This window comes from Corapipo altera, unplaced genomic scaffold (assembly GCF_003945725.1).
Source record: "Corapipo altera isolate COAL_440 unplaced genomic scaffold, ASM394572v1 61411, whole genome shotgun sequence".
NCBI classification, from domain to species: Eukaryota; Metazoa; Chordata; class Aves; order Passeriformes; family Pipridae; genus Corapipo; species Corapipo altera.
Window position 1 is genome coordinate 27,820,881 of NW_020884875.1, and position 22,202 is coordinate 27,843,082.

At 41.6% G+C, this 22,202-nt stretch overlaps 1 protein-coding gene across 4 annotated transcripts in view; it reads right to left on the reverse strand.

The window, feature by feature from the left end:
* The window catches only part of GOLM1 (golgi membrane protein 1), a 36,041-nt gene extending 23,824 nt beyond the window's left edge, over positions 1-12,217 (reverse strand). Inside the window, exons 1-5 of one of the 4 annotated variants that reach the window (XM_027635032.1) lie at positions 12,117-12,178; positions 11,763-11,840; positions 6,084-6,184; positions 5,060-5,238; positions 960-1,139 (exon numbers count right to left, since the gene is read on the reverse strand). In XM_027635032.1, the coding sequence (XP_027490833.1) occupies positions 960-1,139; positions 5,060-5,188 (309 nt within the window). In that variant the 5' untranslated portion in view covers positions 5,189-5,238; positions 6,084-6,184; positions 11,763-11,840; positions 12,117-12,178. Of the gene's footprint in view, positions 1-959; positions 1,140-5,059; positions 5,239-6,083; positions 7,931-11,762; positions 11,841-12,116 lie in introns of those variants that run through there. The other 3 variants (XM_027635031.1, XM_027635033.1, XM_027635034.1) reach the window with 3 other exon arrangements.
* Between the last annotated feature and the right edge of the window lie 9,985 nt (positions 12,218-22,202).

Consider the following 22,202-nt stretch of genomic DNA (forward strand, 5'->3'; position numbering starts at 1 on the left):
CACTGATGTGCATACTCCACCTTCTATTTTTACTCAACTTCTGTTCCTCTAAATCCTTCAAAGATTATTCTGGTGATATTTTGCTCAGTCACCACAAGTTTTGAATAGCAAACCATCCCCTCATGGTGAACCCACTACCTGAAGAACACCTACTACTATCATGTGTTGTGTCTGTTCAGCCTGCTGGAAGTAATAGTCCTGGAAAGCTGATCTATAAACTTCAGTCAAAAGACTCTACAGGAGAAGCAACTGAACACTTTCAACTAAATATTTCTACTAACAGGGAGAAAAGTGATATCAATGACTAACAACCACATTACCACATTAAAAATGGTATCAGCAACAGAAGGAAAATACACAACAAAATGGTTTGCAAGACACTACACAGCAGCAATTGTACACACTGCTATTTAACTAGCTAAGTTCACATTCTTCACAAAGGACATCCATCTCTGGCAACACTGTACAGTCAGGAGCTCTGCCATGAAAGTCTAAACTTTTCATGTCTTCCCAGCACTACTGAGTTTTGGAGGCAAAAGGCCAAGGTCCCACAAAATTTGTAACGCGTTTAGAAATGAACGTCAACCATTTATGCTTACAAACACGTTTGGGAATACAAATATATATATTGATGCGTTTGCCTCTTTTCTTTAATTAGTACACAGGAAAGAAAGCCAGAAGCCAATCCAAGATTGGTAACCACGATTTACAAAGGGGGTAGGGGTTTTAGTCAAAGTGCCATTACTTGCAGCTTCTAGTATTTCATATATTACACAGCAAATGCTGTAACATGCATTCAATGTCCATTTTCTAAATATCATAAAATGACAGATAAATGTTTTGGCATACCAACACTGACCGTATGCCCATCAGTTGGAACACGTGAGAAACATTTTCTGTTGCAGAGATTGTCTTGGTAATTCACAGTCTCACAGAAAACTGGCTAGAAGAAACCCTACCTTCTCTTCCTGACGTGCTCTCTCGGCATTTTCCATCTGAAAGCTGTGCAAGGACTGGATTTTGTAAATCTGCTGTCGCTGCTTCTCTAACTCCCCTTGGAATTCATTCTTTTTGAGCTCCACAGCACCCCTCTCTGCTGCTGCCTTCCGGACTTTACCTTCCAGATCCATGACTCGACCCTGAGGAAAAGCAGATTAGCCAAAGCCAACAGAAATGCTTCCCCCTTGCCAGACTCTCCTCCAATATATTCAAGGAATAGCAAAATTCACAGCTCTAACAACATTCATGTAATTGAAGTACTATGTTAGCCAGGGATACCTTCCATACACACGGACACACATCTCCCCAGTTTCACATAAATTAACAGTATAGTATATTTTGTAGAGACTATCAAAATTTCAGTTAAAGATAAAAATGGAAAGCTGCCTCAGTACTTGAGCTTAAGAAAAAAAAAAAAGATTACAGTTCACAATCCTTCTGATATACAAGGCCAAACAATTATTTTAATTCAATCCACACAATTCTGACATCTCCACACTTCCCAGTGTTGATACTAAACCAACTCAAAGTGAAAACTCATCTCTCAAATCAATCTGTTTTCCTGGAAGACCTATGAAAGAGCAGAGAGATGACAACAGTGCCCAATTTTCACATGAACAACTGACATATGGCTATTACACAAAATACACATATGAGAAAAACTCAGTTTAGAAACAGAAAATCATCAATTCTTCATGACTGCTCAAAGAACAGAGACAATCAGAAGAAAATTCAATACTACGAACACAGTTCACATACGAACACAGAGACATAAGATGAGGAATCAAGCCTGGTGTTAACAGAGCTCCTTTTTTTTTCTTCCTCTTCTATTTTTTTAAGCACCAATTTAGTTTTGCAGGACAGTTTCTAAACATTTTGGGTTAAAATTGTTTTTCTGCAACAATGAGGAGTACAAAGATGTGCAGGAGGGTGAGGACATCAACAGAATCTACCCAGACAAAAAGGCCTGATGATTCCAGGTGGACTAAAAATTAGATAGTATAGAAACTGTGCATGTTCCAAGACTTCAAAAAAAATCTTCTTACACCACAGTAATGCTCCATATTGTGGTCCACCTACTCTGCTTCTCTGCCACAGAAAGCAAGAGAAGGGAGAGGAGGTAGAGAAAAAAAATAAGAAAAAAGACTTGCAGTTTAGTTGGAAGAGCAAAGAAAAGCACTTATTCTATTTTAGTCATAATAGCTGCAAAGTCTTGCCAACAAGCAAATGGATCGACAGAGTGCTTTAGAAGCTCCATCCATGCCCTCAGCTATGCTTTTATTCCATTTGGAGTGCGTGACCATGCCAAAATGATTTTCAGGCTAACTTTGGAGAAATGTACAGGATAGTACAGTACATCAGTAACATCAAAAAAGACCTTATGTCTCTAGGTTATTGAGACCAAGATTAAACAAGGATGGTGGCCTATTTTTATCAGTCTCAGCTGCCTCACAGCTGTGCAGCAAAGCTTCAGTGGTACTGACACAGTCACTACCTGCTGGTAGCCACCATCCTGAGGCCAATGACTAAAGGGAAAGCAAGGGATGACCAGAGTCTCAGAAGTCACAACAAGGAAGGGCCAAGACACACCCTTAACTGCATAGCCAGAGACAAGTGGTTGTTTAACAGTGCCCACTCTGAGGTGAAACAAGAGTTTAACTCCTTCAGCTGTCACCTCAGTACTAAAATTCAGCTCAGTTACAAACAGGATACAAATTCACTGGTAAAATCTGGGAGGAGCTCTCATCAGTCATTACTTCAGTCTCAGTTTAATGAGACTGAAGCGTTTTGCTAAGGAGGATGAGTTATGAGTAAGACCCAACTCCTCCCTCTAAGCAATTGTAAATTCAAAATTAAGAGGCTCCAATTGAGGAAGTATGGAGAAAGGAAAAATAACAGCCCTTTATTAAAGGATATATGTGTATTGGCAGAACAACAAAAGAACACAAAAACAACCAAACAATAACCCTGTACCCAAAAACCCCCTTCAAAAAGGAAACAGTTCAGTACTTTCCGCCTTTTGGCACAATTCTAACCACGGTCAGGGGGGGGCGCTGTTGGATCCCTGGAGGAGCAGAGCCCGCAGTGCTCCGTGTTGGTCGGCAGGGGGCGCTGTTGGGCTCTTGCGGTTGCCATGTGGGGCCCGATGTGTGGGAGAAGCCCCACACAGAGATCTCCCCCCACACAGAGAAGGGGAAGAGGAAAGGGGAAAAAGGGGGTTCTTCCCACAGAACTCACGCAGGCTGTGGCCAGGATTTCCTGCCCCTCATTAATGGGCAAAAGCTGCTGCCAAACACGGGACCAGAGGAAGGAATGGCGATATCCTCCCCAGAAAGTTCCACTGCAGATGGGTCAAGCCTCTCCAATGAAATCCGAGCAGATCTGGGCTGTGGGCAGAACAGGGCGCAGGAAAAACGGAGGCAAGCCGAGGCCAGAAAACAGCCAGATGACCAGGCCGGAAAACAAAGCGAACCTTGGACCACTCCAACACACACCTTGCCTGAGTTAAGGAAAAGTGAAGTGCCTCCCGTTTCCGAGAAGAAAAAAAAACTCATCACCCTGCCCCACAGTCTTAGGAGGGCCATGAGCTTGGAATGCAGGCCTGCTAGTTAGTTCTTTTGTGTGTGTCAATCACCCCAGCCAAAAGAACCAACCTCCCACTCCCTCGTTCAACATCCCACTTCATAAGGATGAAGTGGAAAAAAAAAAAAATTCCACTTGTTTTTTCTAGAACAAGTAAACCTATGATACCAGGTTGTTCCCTTTTAGGTTTGATTGCTAAAAACAAAGGAAAAAAAAATCCATCCTGCACAAATTGCCACAAAACAGAAACTTGATTCACACAGCCTACTTCAGAATAAATGCTCTAGAAAAGATTAAAACACAAGCTCAACAACCACAAAAACTATAGTTACCATTAGAAAAATAGCAGGTAATTATTCCATGTGAGTTTTGTGTCATCCTTTAGAAGGGCTACTAAGAAACACAAATACAGATTTTTAGACACTGAACAACCTAGATTTTCTTGTATTTCGTGGGAAAGTACACATACAATCTTACAGGTCATGTCAGAGAACAAATCTAGGGAGACAGGTGTGCTAGTTTTGGTTGGGATAGAGTTAACTTTCTTCACAGTGGGTAGTATGGGGCTATGTTTTGTATTTGTGCTGAACACAGGGTTGATGTTTCTGTTATTGCTGAGCAGGGCTTACACAGAGCCAAGGCCTTTTCTGCTTTTCATACTGCCTCACTGGCGAGGAAGCTGGGGGTACGTGGGAGGCTAGGAGAACATACAGCTGGGACAGGTGACCCAAACTGACCAAAGGGATATTCCAGACCACTGACATCATGCACGGTATATAGAGTGTGGGGAAGAAGAAGAAGGAAGGTGGGGGTGAACATTTGGAGTGATGGTATTTGTCTTCCCAGGTAACTGTTACACGTGATGAGGCCCTGCTCTCCTGGAGATGGCTGAAACCCTGCCTGACGTGGGGAAGCAGTGGATTAATTCTTTGTTTTGGTCTGTTTGCATGTGTGGCTTTTGCTTTCCCTATTAAACTGTCTTTATCTCAGGCCACAAGTTCTCCAGCTTATACCCTTCTGATTCTCCTCCTGATCCTGGTGCTGGGGGAGTGATGAGCTGCATGGGGCTTCATTACCAACTGCAGTGAAACCAGGACAGCTGAGCAAATTGCAAAAACCCATTCCCATTAAAAACAGACTGCCAGTCTCAATGTACAGTTAAGAAAAAAAAAAAACAGAGGATGGCATTTGCCATATCTTTAAACTGAAACAGCATAAGATAGCCGAATGCTTTGTGTGAGCAGAAGTAATACACATGCAGGTCTTCAAATTTTGCGTCCTTCTCACCTACAAATAGGCATTCATCCCATTACCCCCATCTCCCACTACTAATAAGCAACAAATACAATATTTGTGAAAGTTCCTAAAACAACCTGAAGCTCCTGGCTTGCCATATGCAAGGGAAGCATCCTTCTTGTGAACTATGCTCATTAACTATGAAAGTACAAAACAACATGCAGAGCAAAAGGAAAATTACCTGCAGATCCATGCTGCGAGAACTTGCAATCCAGTAATTGAAACCCAAAACAATGATGCATGCCACAAGTGCAGCCATGAGGAGAGGCGAAGACTTCATCCCTCGGCAGCTGCTTCCTAGACCTACCATTTCCAAGAAAAAAAAAAAACAAATCCAAAGAACCACAACAGCGTGGAAATCTGCAAATTAAAAATGACACATTATATTACATCCTCCACTACAGCCATTTCATATACACAAAAAAATTTTCTTAGCAATAATGCAATAGCTCTCAGCTGATGGGTATACACCCAGCAAGGAAGGCATACTATCTAAGTATTTCCATCTGAAAGACAAAGAAAGGCCATCACACGCTATTAGCTTGTACATAAAGCTTCACAAGTCTTGAGGGGAATGTCTTGAATACACCTAACAATATAATGAAAATCTGCAATAAACAGAACAAACCAGCCTTTCTTTTATCATATATTCCACCCAAAAAGTTAATTAGACAACACTGGTCTACAGAAAGAGGACAGATTCCTTATTACCTAATTTAGAGAGAAAATCAACTTAGTTTTTCTGTTTGAGAAGTAATTTGCACTTTGCTTCCTAGAATTAGGCAGTGTCAAGTTACTTCATCTGATAACACCATTTTAACTTCTTTGCTCCAAGCTTGTAAATAAATAAGTCAGATTGAACTAAATTATTTTAAGGATTATCTAAAAATAAAAATAAATAAAAATATTAGCAGACACGGCATTGATTTCAATGCTAAATTGTATTAAGTGTTCTCTGTTTTGATCCTCAGCTGCTTGCTTTGTTTCTACCACAAAATAAATAACCTTTCTGAAAATAAATAACCTGCTTTAATGAATGAGCAGTACCAGGGGTACTACTGGTTGCTATTGAGACATGTTATTCCTACGAAACAGCACATCTTCAAAGATAAGCAGGGGAAAAGGGCAATTGCAATTCTCTGTACTAATAGGCCATACGCATTTTATTATGTGGTAAAACCTGGTCCTAGTAAGCATAATGGCACCTAGATCAATGAATCCTAAAACTCCACCGGGAAACTCAGTCACAGCTTCTAGTAGATTGCTCCCTTGTAAACTGAGATTAACTTTTTTTCTTTCTGCATTCCTGCAGACAAAAGCCAGCAAAAATGAGCACAGAAGATCAGACAGACAGCAAATACAGATGCATCACGAGACAGTAGTTAAATATAAAATGGGTACATCTATTACTAACATATTGCACAGTCTCTCAAGGCAATGCTCTAAAGCAAACCAACTTTTTCCCTACAGACGCAATGCACAGGTTTCAGTTAAAAGTTATTAAATGGTAGCAACTCTCAAAAGATTTACATGTGGACATGCACTGTGAACACAGGGGAAGAATGTGATGCCAGCAGTTAGCAGGTACCAGAAATGCTGATTTTACTGTATTTCCAGCATTTAAGTCCTTCAACAGCTCACATATACCTAAGCATGCATATGCATATCCTGCAAAATTGCCTCTTGCATTCAAGATATAATCTATTTTCTCCTCTTTTCTCGGTACAAAGTGCACAATACTGCCAGACTCAAAAGAGTTTCAAAACTACGTGTTCATTTGAAAAGTCTGTGAATTTGTATTTGGGGATGAAGAATACAGAGAGTTATAACAGTAAAATGCAGGTTCCTGAGAATGTTGTCTTTGTATACACACAAGCAATCACACAAACACCCCACAAAACAATCCAAAAAAAGTATGCATAGCTGCAAAGGTCTGACACCCCAGACTTGAGTTTCTTGCCTAAGGAAACCTCAGCCAAGGAGGTAACAGACACATGCAGCACAGCTCCAGTGGACACCCACAGGTCCACACAGAGATGAGGTAAGGTCAACGCTAAAAAGCAAAGGCATGCGAAAGAACCATGTGGGGTTTTTTTTGTAAAGAAAAAAATACAGATGCAGCAGAGTAAAACAAACACGCAGAGATATGCACAAGTTTTCAACAGAAAGTCAAGAACTGCAGAAACACATACATCTTGCATGGACTATTCTCCTGCTGTGCCTTCCTAAGATGAGTGCCTGAGAAGTACAAAGCCATCTTGCCTTACACAGGATCTCTGAAAACCAAGAACCATAGATCTCCAGAGCAGAAAGAGAGGTGGACAAAGAGGATGATCAGCACCATCACATTAGCTAAGAACAAGAGAACTGATTTGCCTCTGCATAACCAGAATAAAATACTATATTTCAAAAAAGGTATATCAGAACCTGTCATGAAATCATTTGTATCCTGTTCTTTGCTGTAAGAGTATTAGTTGGTATATTTGAGAACACAGAAAAATTACTAAACACAGCACTGCAAGACATAATGCACCATTCCAAATATTCCTTGAATAACATAATTGGAATATTCCTTACTGCTGACAGAAATAGAGAAAGTAGTCTACATTATCAGCAGTAACAACATGCACTGGAATTTATCTACTGGATAAATATATGGGACTAGTTGTTTACCTGAAAATTTTCAGAGGTAAAGCAACTATACTGTTCAAAGGAAGAATAATTTGTTCACCATGCAGCTTAAGGCACAGGTACAAAACTACATTAAAGAAATGTCAATACACCTAGAGAGTACACAATTCTGGCAGCATCAGCACCTTTTCTGCTGTTTTCAGCTATTAAAAACAAACAGGCAAGAAAGTGCTGATTTCACTAAAGCATTTTTGACTTTGCTCTTTCTAGAAAATCCAGTGTTGTTTGTCTTTAAATAATTTATGCTAATTAGGAATACATTTTTATACTGAACAGAAGGAAAGGCAAAAGGAAGAGGAAAGAGATGAAACACACAGAAGGATCTTCCATTTGAATAACAGACCCAAAACTTCACCTCAGTTGCAATACTGATATTCCTTCTATCATCAGCTTAAAATAAAAACTGTTTAACTTTCTGTCATGGATACCTGCACCCATGTATTTTGGAGAAGAGATAAGCAAATCAGCTCAGTAAGTACATTTACATGAAAATGCGTTAGCACATGCTGTTTTCCAGGAAACGTCTGGCGTGGCACAGTTATTTCAGTTGAAATTAAAATAAGTTTCTGATTTTATGGGTAAAAAAGTAATTTTACTGAACATGAAGGAATCCATCTTTCACCAATGTCCACAACAGATATAAAAATGAGTACATGCACAAGATTCCTGACTTCTGAACAGCAGATTTCATCCTGCTTTGCCAACATAGTTATCCTTCATCAAGAGGGATATATTTTAGACTCTAAGATATTCAAGCAAATTAACACATAGCATACTTTTACTTCCCACACTAATACACTATCAGTCTGAGCAATTCCTTCATTTACCGGACTCAGCTGAAGTACAACAGCTGATATTGAGCAGTCTTCCACTACAGATAAGTAACAACCTCGTTGAACAAGTCTCAAGACTAAGGCTTTAGAAGTAAAGACAGAGCAAAATGGTGCATTTCAGGCTCCAAGATGAAAAGCCAAGTCTCTGCTACAGGGTCCAGCTCTGTGTACTTCTGTAAGACCTGCCAAGCAACAACTGGAAAAGATGAAAAATTCAATACGCACACTGTGAGCAGGGAAGCAAAAGGGGTCCCTTATCCCTTACCAGCGGACCTGCCTACCAACCTCCTCCTCCACCACCCAGTCATTTCATGGTACAAAGCCACCGTAAGCCAGGGCAGCATCTAAAGACCAACCGCAGCTGAAGCGGCCACTGAAAAGTAAAGACACACCTTCTTGGAGATCTGAGTACTTGGAACTCTGAAGAAGGAAAAAGCCTTAGAAAAAGCCCTTTGGAAAGGCAGGGCCATAACCAGAGGGGGGGGGGAAGAAAAAACCCCCCAAACAACAATGACCTGCAGGCTAATGGGGCTAACACACAGCACAGAGGTGATGCCTTAAGCCCTTAATGGTTTTTTTTTTTATTTTTCTAATATTGGTAAGACTTGTAAGTTTTATAAGTAGGTTTTAAAAGCAGAAACCCTCCCTTCTTTGTCCCTTGTCCCTTTCCCTTTCTCCAGTACCCTTGTTTATACATTCCTTAACCCTCTTACCCCATTCTATGCTCCCCATAATCAATCCTACTTCTGAATACACCAGAAATGTTTAGTCTTCTGTCAAGGCAAGGCCTAGATGGTTGACAGAACAGCATATCAGGGCCTAAACCACAGAATATGGTCAAGAATTAGGTAACTATGTACCCTTTGTGCTCTGATGATGGTGAAGGTGATGAAGTAGGTGGTCCCGAAATGCACCCCAGACCCATTTTAAGGGGGTGGACCCTGGGGCGGTCCAGAGTAAAGGCCACAGGGTGGATACATCTGGGATTGGATGGATGATGTTATAAAATGTAACCTCTCGGGCACGGGGGCGCGCGTCTTGTAACATCTACTGCCTTGGCAAATAAACCCTTTCTTATCTCACCCCTAATTAACTGCTCTGGAGATTTTTTCAGCACCATAAATCCGACGGCAACAGAGGACATACAACCCCATCCTGACCAGATCAACCCAGGATGGGGAAACCTCCTCTCATTAAGGGCCCTCCACATGGTGCTATCTAATGATGCAGTTCCCATCTTTTACAGGTTCCTCTCCAATTTCCCAGTGACATTCTGGAAGAAATTGCCTTTTTTCACATATTGTCATAAAATTCCTATGTTTGACTGTTTGGATAAAAATATACTGGATTAACCAAGCAAGTTAATCAAAATCTCTTCCATTAACAACTTAGTTACACCGAGACACAGCTAAATCAGACTACAAGGTACTACAAACTGGGTTTTATTAAGGAAAAAAAAAGTGAAATAAAACTGTAAAAATAAAAAATTCTTTAAAAAGTAAATTGGAGAGTAAACATTTGGCTGCCCAGTCTTCCAAAGAAAAAAAAAAAAAAAAAGATGACGGTTTGCGGGTGGGTGGAAACAGAGTGGTGAAAAAAATCAGCCAAAACCCTTTCACTTTAGTTTTATAAATGGTTAAAACACAGTAGTTATTATCCTCGGAAGAGAAATACAGTTATTGGTTCTCACTCACAAGGGGATCTTACTCCCAAGTACCACTATTCACAGCCACATGGTGAGAACCAGTTAACAGCTAGCAGCAACGTTTATGCTTCCAATGTTGCACACACTGTCACAAAACACAGCATATGGACGTCTTACATCCTCTACAGCAACACTGTTTTTCCAATGGAGATTTAAAGTTTGTGTACTGAACTCAAGCCTTTCACAGGGACTTACAAACTGCAGGGGAAAAAAAAAACCACACCCTGAAACATTCAGTAACAGCCACTAATCAAACTCCCATACTTTGGATAACTGGCTCACTTTAAAGTGTCAACCACCAAGACAAAAAAAAAAAAATTTAAACGAGGATGCCACAGAATTACTATTTTACTGTTTACCAAAATTATCAGTCACACTTTTCACAGGAAAGGAAGGGCATTTTCACCACAACACTTTCAGCAACTGCACTCTCATCCTGCTTACAAATAACCATTTGATAATCAATTCAGATCTTATGTCTCCCTTTTCTAATATGTTTTAAACTAGAAGTAACAGATCAGAAAACTATGAAAACACTAAAAAAGCACTATCCTTTCAAAGGGGGTGACTGTTACCACTTGTCCACTAATTATTTTTCAGCTCAAGAAGTATCTCTTCTTTCAAATGACTACTTTACAAAGAAATTAATAACCAAACACCCTCAATGCCCTTTATCTGATTAAAGGGAGTTCTCAAACAGGTGTGCGGCAAAACAGATGCTAGAGGTTTAAGGTAGGTATCTATTCTAATGACAGAGATTAGGTAGCCAAAGATAACTTGACAAAATCTTCTAAAATACCCACACAAAGTTTCTGGACATGCTGCCTATGTGTACCTGTAAAAAACAGTACCACCACCTGAAAATATTGTGTATGAAAACAAACTTATACACCAGAACTATCTCAACAGTTAGTCAGACTGTTTAATTCTTTTTAGGAAAATATTTTGTTGCCAGTATTTTTTCCATACAACATGAACTATCTTGGGATCTTAGTATCACAATTAATAGGACACCCACTTATCTTAAACAAAGATTAGGAAACCCACTCAATTGCTACCATTTCCCCACCACAGCAATACTACACATATGGTTTCACTGTAAAAAATTTAGATCTCCCCCAGGAGAAAAAACTTATCAACATTACAAATAGTTCTTCAAGAGCAAAGTGCTGTTAAGATGTAAGGCTCTTCAAAAAGAATCAACTAAAGAGCAAGATTAACTAAAAACCTGATCAACTCCTCCCATCTTCAAGTTGACAAAGGATCCAATAAAGCAAAGCAAGGGTCTCCTGGGTGCAGAAGACAAACGAACCTTCACTGTGTACCCAACAGTCAACCCAACATTTCTGAGGAGGTGAGAGTAACACTTTTTCAAGCAAAAGCAGGAAGGCTTCTGGAGGCACGAACTTGTGAAAAGCCGTCAGTCCCCACAAGCAGGGGTAAGATCTCCACAGCTCTGCCCAGGGGGAGAGAAAGCGGTGAGCAGGCTACTGCAGGGCTACCTCGGCGGACAAGGGTGAACAGTCCCAGGTCACAGCCCTGGCTGCGAGAGACCGCAGAAGTCCACCGAGTCCGACGCTCCCCGGGAAGGGCAGCCGGGAGACGATTATCGCACACCTGCATTGTTGCGCCCTTTCTGACATTGCTATTTCTACCTCCGCTGCCAGCATTCAGAGATGTTTCTGGCGCGAGACGCTTCTCGATACAGAAAAGGACTGAAGAGGGAAGGCTGGCTGAAGAAACAAGAAATGCAGTATAATTAAATGCTATCAGTGTCAGGTACGCACGCCAGCTAAGCCTCGGCAAGCTGGCCCAGCACCTCCGCAGGCAAAACCGGCGGCGAGAGGGAATTTCCCGCGGGACGGAGCCCGCCCGGGCCGCCCCTCGCCGGCATCAGCGCCAGCGGCGCCCCCCGCACACCCCGCGAGGGAGCCACCGATCCCCCGCCGGGGCAGAGCCGCGGCCCGAGGACCCTCACACCCCGCCGCCGCCCGGCCCGGCCGCCTCACCTCTCCGTGCAGCCGAGCAGGAGGGCAACACCAGCGCTGCGCCTCCCGCGGCCCCCGGCAAGTAAGGACGGCGGCTGGCGGGAGGGCAGGGAGGGCAGGAAGGGCAGCCCCCGCCCAGCCCCTCCCCGTCCGGCGGAGCCCCCGCCCAAGGGGTTCCCCGGGCTGCGCGGAGCCGCCTGTGCGCGTCCCCCACCGCGGTAGAGCGGGTTCTGCCCTGCCCTGCCCTGCCCTGCCCTGCGCTGCCCGCCCGAGCGGCTCGGGCAGAGCCCTTCAGCAGCGCTCCAGCTGAGCTCCACATTTCTACGCCTGACCACAGGCGCTTGAGTTTCTGGAAAGCGACGCGTAGGAGAAGCTGAACGTCCGAAGTCAGAGACGGATGTTGCCAGCCCTATGATTCTCATCTTGAGAGGCAGCCAAAGAGCATCTGTCGCTGCACTAGTTGGAATGGCCTACTCCCCAGGAGGAAGCAATGGCATAAGCATTGCCACTTTGAACCCCGCCTCTCCAGTCCTTCAATTTAAAGCCCACCTCACCAAATTAGCCAGTCTGCTACCAAAGATTTTCTTACGTTTTTTACACAGGTGGATCTCATCCTTCCCTGACAGGCTACAATCATTAAAGTACAACCTATTGCCACCAAAGCCAAAACTGTCTCGATGGCACCACCCAGGAAGCCAAACATCAATTTGCACTATGTCTCTAGTTTGGCTTCTGCAGTTACAAGATCACCCTCTGGATACTTCTAGTGAAAGTAATATCAGAAGATCGTTATCAGACAGCAGAGGGATAAAAATTCAAACTGTTCAAGAAAGGCGTTAAACATGCATTGGTGAGAGTAAGGTCAGCTGCTTTACTACACTATTACTTCTAAAGATCCCAAGCAATAGCAGTCTTACTTCCCACAGCACACAATGAAATTCAATGTTTAAAACATTCCTTTTTTTCCCATATACCAGTAACTTACATTGCCAGACATCTCTGTCTATTCTGGAAAAGTCTTATCCATGCAATATCATGCATTGTAGAGTTTGAGGATCCTACCTTTGAAGATGTGACTCTCTTGAACATCTGACCTAAGTGGATGAAATGCAGTTTTTTACTATTGTAGTCTAAGCATCTGTAATACCCATGTCCCGAGGCTTCAAGCTTTACTGGGGGTATTACTTATATTTAAGAGTCCAAAAGTTCCCACCAAACTTTTGCAAAGCCTTTTAGTTCTTTCATACCTTGAAGTCACATAAAGAGAACACACTACATGCATTTTCCAAGAGATTTTTTTTTTTAGTTTCATGGGAAAATAAACATTCTGAGAAAAGTTTTACAAGGATAACATACAACCAAGGCAAAGGCACTCCACAATAACACTCAGCACAAAGCACCCAGTACTCACCTTAGTAAAATACAACCCATTAGCTTTAAGTTACCCAAAAGAGATTAAGAAAGAGTAAAGAAAGTGAGAGAAATTAAAAGAGTAAAGAAAGAAGGAAGAAGATATTAGAATAACAGAATTAAATAGCTACCAGCAAAAAATCCTATGGAAGTCCAAGGCTTCCATGACAATAGTAGATCCACAAAGAACTGCAAGATGAAGCCCATGTGCTGGTGTATTTATGTGGCCTGGCTACTGTGTCCACCCCTCCCAGGAGGCTCTTCTGGCTCACTGCCCACTCAGTGCCCTACAGGCCAGTCAGAGGCTCCAGGGACATGGTGTGGGTAGGCTACCAGGCAGACCTTTTGACTGACAGCTCTACCATGTGCATTCCGTGGGCCCAGGGCTGCCACATGGCTCCTGTGAGACTGCAGGCCTGGCCCTCACTGCAGGGACCAACAGCTTCTTCACACCACCAAACAAAATTGGGTTGACTCTGACCCATATAAAAGTACTAATGATAACTGGTCCAGTGTCACACAGCATTGAAAAGGCTTGTGAAATTACAAAAAAGAACTATCATGAAACCACAACAAAGTATCTTATTTATTTATTTACTCATTTGTTTGTTTATTTAATTACGTAAGAGCTAAACGCCAAAACTAGAGAGGACTGAGATGCTGAAGTCAACCACTGGGAGATGGATGATCTCCTCTGCCTCCTGCTCTCAAGGAAGAACATCTTAAATCCACGTTACATGCTTCAGAAGTGCTGAGCATATTACAGGATATGAAAGAGCACATTAGCAACACCTTTCTCAATAGCAGACAAAAAGTAATATGAATTATTTATTTTCTTCTGCACAATACATGTGCATATATTATTTTTAGTAAGTGCATAGTGATTTATATGCACATTCAGGATCTGATCTTTCACCAAAAAACCCAAACAGGCTATCCACCTACTGGAAGTCAAACTGTAGCCTTCATTTTGCAGGATATACAGCATAGTGATATTATTTGGCCTTGAAAATATATATCCAAAATATCTTCAAATAAAATGAGTGCAGGCTGAAACACTGAATAAAAACTAACCCTTTTACAAACTAATGAATCTACATAAGCTTTGACATTCTCTTATGAAGTGAGAAAACTCTAGCATGTATACTGCTGGATATCCCTGTCCATGATCCTTCCCAGATTAACTGTAAGCTCACTGCTTGACTTCTTCATGTTACATCTCTGATTTTGGTATTTTGGCAGCTACCCTGTCCTACTCTGGGAAATAGGTTTTTCATTCATAGGATGCCTCTAAAGTTTGCTTTAGAAGGTTTATGGATTGCTGTTACTCTTCTGTGTTGGTTGATGCCATTTTCTTGGGAAAAGTATTACCTGCAGTCAATGGCTATATTCACTCTTGATGTTTCAACTCGGATGCCTGTGGAGCCAGAATTAAGTAATTCTTTTCTCTTACAAAATTATACTTAAAAGATTGAGACCCTTATTTTCAACCTTTTTTAGCTTCCATATGTGTAAGCCAGTAAGATGAATGGAACCCATTATTTTTTGTGGGTGTTATATAGAGGGACACCTTTCTGTAATATCAGTTGCACATGCAATGAAGGATGGCAGATTCACAAGCATTCGATACAATCTTGTGCATATGTATGCAGTCACATGCACAGGTCACAGGCTGAACCTGGTTTTCCTAGAACATGGACTGATATTTGGAAAGCTTATGTCTATTTGACTGAAATTCTGACTGAGAACGATCTAGCCTGACCTCTGTTGTGTAATTACAGTACAAATCAGTTTTCCCTGTTTCCCAGTAAGTCAGAATAATAATGCTGTTTTCACCTAATGCACTGAGAGGCTTAATTTACTGGGCAGAGTGCATGGCTAGCCCAATATAAATACATAAAACAGGATTTAAAATGTTCAAAAGCTGCTCCAGGCCTTGAATGTCTAACCAGGAAAAAATGGTCTCAATTCATAGTTTTTAGAAAAACTGTCAGTGGCACAAAATTGCAATTCTACAGGGAAGGGCAGTGGTAACTGACATGGTAGCTAAGTACAGTTTTGGCTAACGTCTCACTTAGCTTAAAGGAAGGTAGACCATATAAGGATCATTTTATCACTTCTTGGTGCCAGGGCTCACACTAGGTAACAGGTTATGGTAATAATGTATGATAGACTGTCTGTGAAACTGGCTGGCTCTTGAGAGCCACAGTATTTTAGCTCCAGTGGTGCACCTTGGTACACCAAGAGCTCTGGGTCTATAAAGCACAGGCTGATTTACACCTCTTAACATGGATTCTGCACTACTTTGTACGCAATACATGTACTACATATGCAGGTACAGGGCAAAAAAGGAAACAATTATAAGGTCATATGGGAAATGCTAGAAGTATTTTGGAAATGCAGATGGGAAATGGAGGGATATCTAGCAAGGCAGTCTACCTATACAGAGGTAGTAAAGCAAAGGAAGAAGTATTTTCTCTTGAATTTACAGCGGTTCAAGGCATAAGATTCATACAGTGGTGTTTGTTTATGTGAAGGTAATGCTATGTTTTCTGGGACTGGTGTCTGAGAGGCACAAGGTCTGTGTGTGAATCAGATTTGGGTCACAACAGGGAGCTAATAGAGAGTGACGGTCTTACCAGTGATTTAGCATCAAGACAAAGCAAAGTATTTCCACTGGGGCTGTTAGCTAATTGTCCACACCTGGGCTGAGACTGCTGCCAGCATTAACTCACTGCTACGACTCAAATCTCCTGTCAGCAGTTCAAAGATGGTATGTACAGGATGCCACTGTAATTGAGAAAATTATGTTTCTACACTTCCAACACAACAGCAGGAAAAAAATGCATCACTTCTGAAACACATCGCATCTGTGACCACTGAAAGAGAAAATGAGGCTGCACACACGGAGTTTGATTTCGGGACTTGTCCACCAACACTTTTCAGCGTTTCCCTTTTATTCATATTGTCTTGTGAACAGCACTTGGTGTTTTTCTTTTAGTTAACTGGAATTTCCGGGATTGTCCCAAACCAATGCCCTGATCCCACACGTTGCACTAGCGTCATGTGGTGGCTGTGTTCAGCCACCAGAGAAAAACACATGTTTATCATGCAGGCTGTTTAAGGTGGTTTTCCACTTCGTGAAATAACATTCTCTCTCTCAAAGCACTTAGCCAAGGTCACTCCTCCCTTTTGATTCTGATTAACTAAAGTCAGGTGCAGAGTAACTCATCTTGTTCCCAGACACATCAACAGTATTTACAGCTTTTGCACCCTAAAAATACAGGTACCACAGCGTATTCTGAAGGTTCAGATTAAACACAGCCTCTGTGCCAGTCTTTTGCATCTGCAAACCTGAAAAAATTCTGACTGTACAGCAGGCACATTAAAAATAAATTAATTTTGCATCACTGTTATTTGAAGAGACAGAAATAATTAACAAATAAAACTACAGTGTGGAGATAGCCACCAGATGGTAGCAATCGCACAGTATGGATATCTGTTGAATTTTCTCAATTATACTGGATTTCTTGAAACCAAGAACACTCATGCACATGTTTAAACATGTGAGCTCAACAGGCTGATCTGTAAAAAAGCTACATAAATTGTGGACAACTGCTCAGAATTTTCTACATCAAAAAACCACCAATGAGTTACATTCTTAATGATCACTTTGCTACTGTTAGCAGAACATATCCTTCATGTTCCTTCTGACAAACAGGTGAGACATAATTAGGATGATTGCAAAACTGAGCAGCATGAGTGACAGCAGTCTTCAGACAACTGGTTGTTGCATTGTCAAATTTTATCCTCAGTTTAAAGTCAAGAAGAATCTGGTGCTTATTAAACTCTGCTGCTTGACAGCTTCTGCATAAATGCTGTAGAATTTAACGATATACAGTGGAAGAACCTTTTTCAGGCTATTCATCTATTGTTCTATGTTAATACCATCTGTTAATCAAAGCAGCAGTGGGGTCTAGACTGTTCTAGGCAAACATGAAAATCTGTCCTTTCTCACTGATCAGTAAATACTAAACTCCTAATCAAACATTATAGTTCATTATATTTATGCTGACCCTGATTCACACAGCTACAGGGACTGTATCATACTTCTGTAGTCACAGATTCCCCAGACATTAGAACAGCATAACATTTAGGAAACAAGGCTTTCCAAAGTGTGTAAGTAGGGGAGAGTGCATGAGGCCTTCTGGGAGCTTCCTTTACCCTTTGTTTCTGGGTGAAGTGCCAAAGCTCACATCTGCTAAGGTTATCACCACCAGCTGGGAAAACAAACAAAGAAGCAAATGAAAAAAACAACCCAAAACAAAACAAAATTAAACAAAACCCCAAACCAATAAACAAAAGCCAAAACAAACAAAAAGACAATTAACCCCAAAGCCAGCACTGGAATCCTATGCCATCACCACCACAAGAATTACTGCTATTTTGCTTCTAGAACTTTCTGGCTTAGGAGCTGAGATACTGACAGAAAAGAAGATGATGGATTTTGAAGAACTCACAATGTCATTTTCACCTCTGCACAAAGGATGTCAATATTGCTTTGCTTTTTGAGTGACTCATGCCTCTCAAAGACTAACATTTTTTGTCCTGAGATATAATTTTGAATCCTTTTCTTTTAAAGTATGCAAAATACAGACTTTAGGAGTCTATATATATGGGCAAATTGGTGCAAATTGGCTGTCTCAAAGTTCTTTTTGATCCTCATGCTCCTTTGGATCTCATCTGTACCTCTTCCCTTAATACTATACTGGCAGCCAGCAGAGCTGTTGTGGAAGTATACATCCTCCATTACAAGATGCCATCAAAGTTTCTACATGAAATAACGCTCTGACTAGATTTCTTTGTTGTTTTCTGAACAGGGATTCGTAGTAGTGGAAATTGGAAAGGTGTAGACTTTACTACAGATAATCCATTGCTCCTGCTTCTACCACCTTCCTTGTGATGACAGAAGTTAATGCATATCTGCACCTGTCCACTTCACCAGTGACTTCAGTTTTCCTTGAGAAGAGGTACTATTTAGTATTATGTTCTGTCATGTCTCTAGAAGATTAAATTATTTCATGGGGACTAATGATATAGACAGTAGCAGTGGTGGAAAGTATAATGCTAACAGTGCTAATCTTATAATTGAATCTGTATAGAAAAAAGATGGCAAAAGACTATTCGGAACAGCAGTGACAAATACATCACACATGGCACAGTGATGTGATCCTGCTGCTGTATCATGGAAGAGGAACCTGTGCAGCAGTTGAAACACATCTATGTATAGGGGCTCTGCTATCGTTTTGCCTGCTTATGGCACACTAAGGCTACTTTGTGAAGTAAATTCATACTCTTCTGCACAGCCATAGGCTGCCTTAGGTCCAACAATAAATTGCACACAAGCACCTTTCATGAGCTGGCAGCCCTGCAGCACTGAAAAACACAGCTGGCCCAATATAGACCAGATCTGCATGTCACCCGCTGCACTACCCTGAATAGCTCTTTGTGGCCACCACTTTTAGCAGTGCAGTCAGACCTGGTCCTGATCCAACATCCATAGACCATTATAGACTTGAAGGCTCTAAAAGAAATGTGTTTGAAATAATATACTCTAAACAACAATGTGACAACCCACTGTAGCTTGGCTCAGTACAGACCGTCTCTCTTCTTACCCGAGAGCTGCAAGCAGGGACTAATTGCATACAGCGTTTCTCTTCCCTGATTGTTGGAATACAATTTTTAAGACCCTGGGATCAGCTGCATGTGCAAGAAATTACAGGCCTCAGAACCATTTTCCAGGCTGTTGCTGCCAACAGAATTTTGCCTGCCCCAGAATACTCCAGGACATAGGGAGAGCACAAAAACCTTCTCGCTTTTTTTTTCCCCAGTGGCTGCTCAGCAGCACTCCAAGTCTGCAGACCTACTGTTGGTCATGATCTGTGTGCCACTCACCCCGCTAATATTACTCTGCCATCTCACAAAGAAGGAAATTTTCAAAATTGCCCTAATAACAAAACCACCTTGACAGGGGAAAAAAAGTCCCCCAGAGAAAAAAAGGATTTCCTAGCTAGACCCATAATATTTTTCTATGCCAGCTTTCTGAGTCATTGCCATTTCAGGAGGGAAAGAGGATCCAGGCTGTCTTGAGGTGTCTTCATTCAAATTTAGTCTTTCAACTTCTCTATACAGAAGGCAACCCAAAAAGCAATTTGAAGCAGGGCCTAGAAGTTGTGGTTTTGCAAATCTCAGTGCATCTTCTGCAATTTGTGCCACATCGCCAACTCTTGACATGCTTCACACTTTTTTTCAAAAGCCTGCAACTTCTGAGTTTTTTCTCTGCAGTAACTGAAGAAACCGTAGTCAGGGTCTTGCACCTGCATTACAAAGAATTTATAATCGTGAACTGTGATAACAGCTCTTGAATATTATTTCCAGCTGTGATACTTTGTCTGTATGACCTTGGGAGGGGAGATACAAATTTTAATTTTCAATGCATGTGTTTGTATCTTAGAGGTGCTCTAAGGCTCATAAGTTGGTGGTTGTCCAGTATGTGTATGTGCATCATGCACATAACACAACAGAAACATCTAGACTATAGAAAAAAAACCAAGTACATTAACAAGATAAAACTAGCGAGACAAGAATATTTACTTGTACAATGCGAAAAAAGAAAATAAAAAGGATATTACTACGTGAAAGTTTTTGAAACTTTTTCTTACTCTTCCCTGTCCATGCTCACAGTTTGAGTCACTAAGTGCCTGTTTCTGAAATCATGGGGACATCCAGTGAAACCTTGTTACAACCCACCCCAGAAAGGGTGGGGGAGTAACCCAGGTTCTTATTAACAAATCCCTTGCGGTGGATTAGAGTGAAATGATGCTGAATAATCGATGTTTGAAAACATGTAAATGTAGGGTTTATTTTAGAGTGATTTTGTTTCAAAGGTAAGCAGGTATGTTAGCATTTTGGGTGTTATCACCTATATCTATCATATATAGCAATATGGCATAAAGATAACCTTTAGGGAAAATGCATAAGGGAGAGTAAGAAAAGACAGGATAAGGGTGAGGGAGAGTAAGGGAAAGAAAAGATGAGAGTGGAAAGGTGTATATAGTTGCCACCCACAGGGTCCAGCGATGAAACTTGGTAGTTGCAGATTCCGTGTCTGTCAGTTGAAGTGGTGGCCTTGATCTGCTGGGGGTGAAGGAAGAAAGCCCACACACTCAAAGAAGTTATGAGTTATTATATCCATGGATAGTTTCCTGGGCCATTCCATGAACCTCCAGCATCTGCTAGGGCTGCACAGAGTTCCTGTGAGGGGCGTGGTAAAAGCGGTTTTCCCGCCTTTCAAGATTGGCAGCGGGATGGGCTTTGATGGGCCATGCCGTGAAGCTCCAGCATCTCGGACAGCCCAGCACAGAGTTCATGTGGAGGGCATGGTAAACACAGCTCTTCTTGCCTTTTCTTGACACCTTCAGCAGCACTGGACAGGGAGGGGGACTCAGTTGTCCATCAGAGGTATAATGCAAAAGTCCTGCAAAAGCCTGCAAAAGTCTCCTGGCAATCCTAGAATACATAAATCATTAACCGTTTCAGTCTCTGACAAACCTACACTGAGATTTCTAAGTCAGTGCATGAATGCAGAAGGTCAGGCACTGCCACAGCGTAGTCTTACCTAAGAAAGTCACATAAACTAACAAACAGTGGAACTTGGTACACATTGAACAAATTGTTGCATATTTTAACTTGATATACATTGTAGCAAACTGTAATAATTACTCCACCATGTAACAAAACACAGAATCATTTAAGGTGAAAAAGACCTCTAAGATCGAGTCCAACCTTTGACTGATCACCAGCTCATCAATTAGACCATGACACAAAGTGCCATGTCCAGGCATTTCTTGAACATTTCCAGGGACTCCACCACATCCCTGGGCAGCCATTCCAATGTTTAACAATCCTGTCCATGAAGAAATTCCTCCGGATGTCTCACCTAAACATCCACTGGCATAGCTAGAGGCTACTTCCTCTGGTGTTGTCACGAGTTTCCTGGGAGAAGAAGCCATCCCCTACCTGGGTACAGCCTCCTTTCAGGTAGCTGTAGAGTAATAAGGTCACCCCTGAACATCCTTTTCTCCAGGCTAAACAATCACAGCTCCCTCAGCCTCTCCTCATAGGACCTGTGCTCCAGACCCTTCAGCAGCTTCATTGCTCTTCTCTGGGCAGAGTGAAACACCAGCTGCTGCATACCACTGCTGCATGTTACTCTTAAAATATAAAGAAAGGTTTTAGCAAGGATTATGAAGTTCTGGTGGGAATGGATCACTTCTTTCCACATGTCCATGATTCTTTACATTTTACATATAATCCACAAATAGCCTGGTCTTCTGTTCCCTCTATGCTAATCGTACAGTGAACCTCTGCTTCAGATAAGAGAAAAACCACCCAGTGAAACCCAGCCATTTCTGATAACTCAAGCTGTAACTGTACAAAAAGCTAATAAAACTGGTGTGACTGTACTGTTTGACCAGAGCTGGCAGCAGCCATAAATGAACAGAAGAAACCCTTTTTTTTTTATGGATTCTGATTGTTTCATGAGAATCCACACTGTGTTTATAAGTCTGAAATGTCAGAGAACTAGGGGAAACTTCGCTGGAGTGATTTTGGGAAGAGACGGAAGAGAGAGGAGAG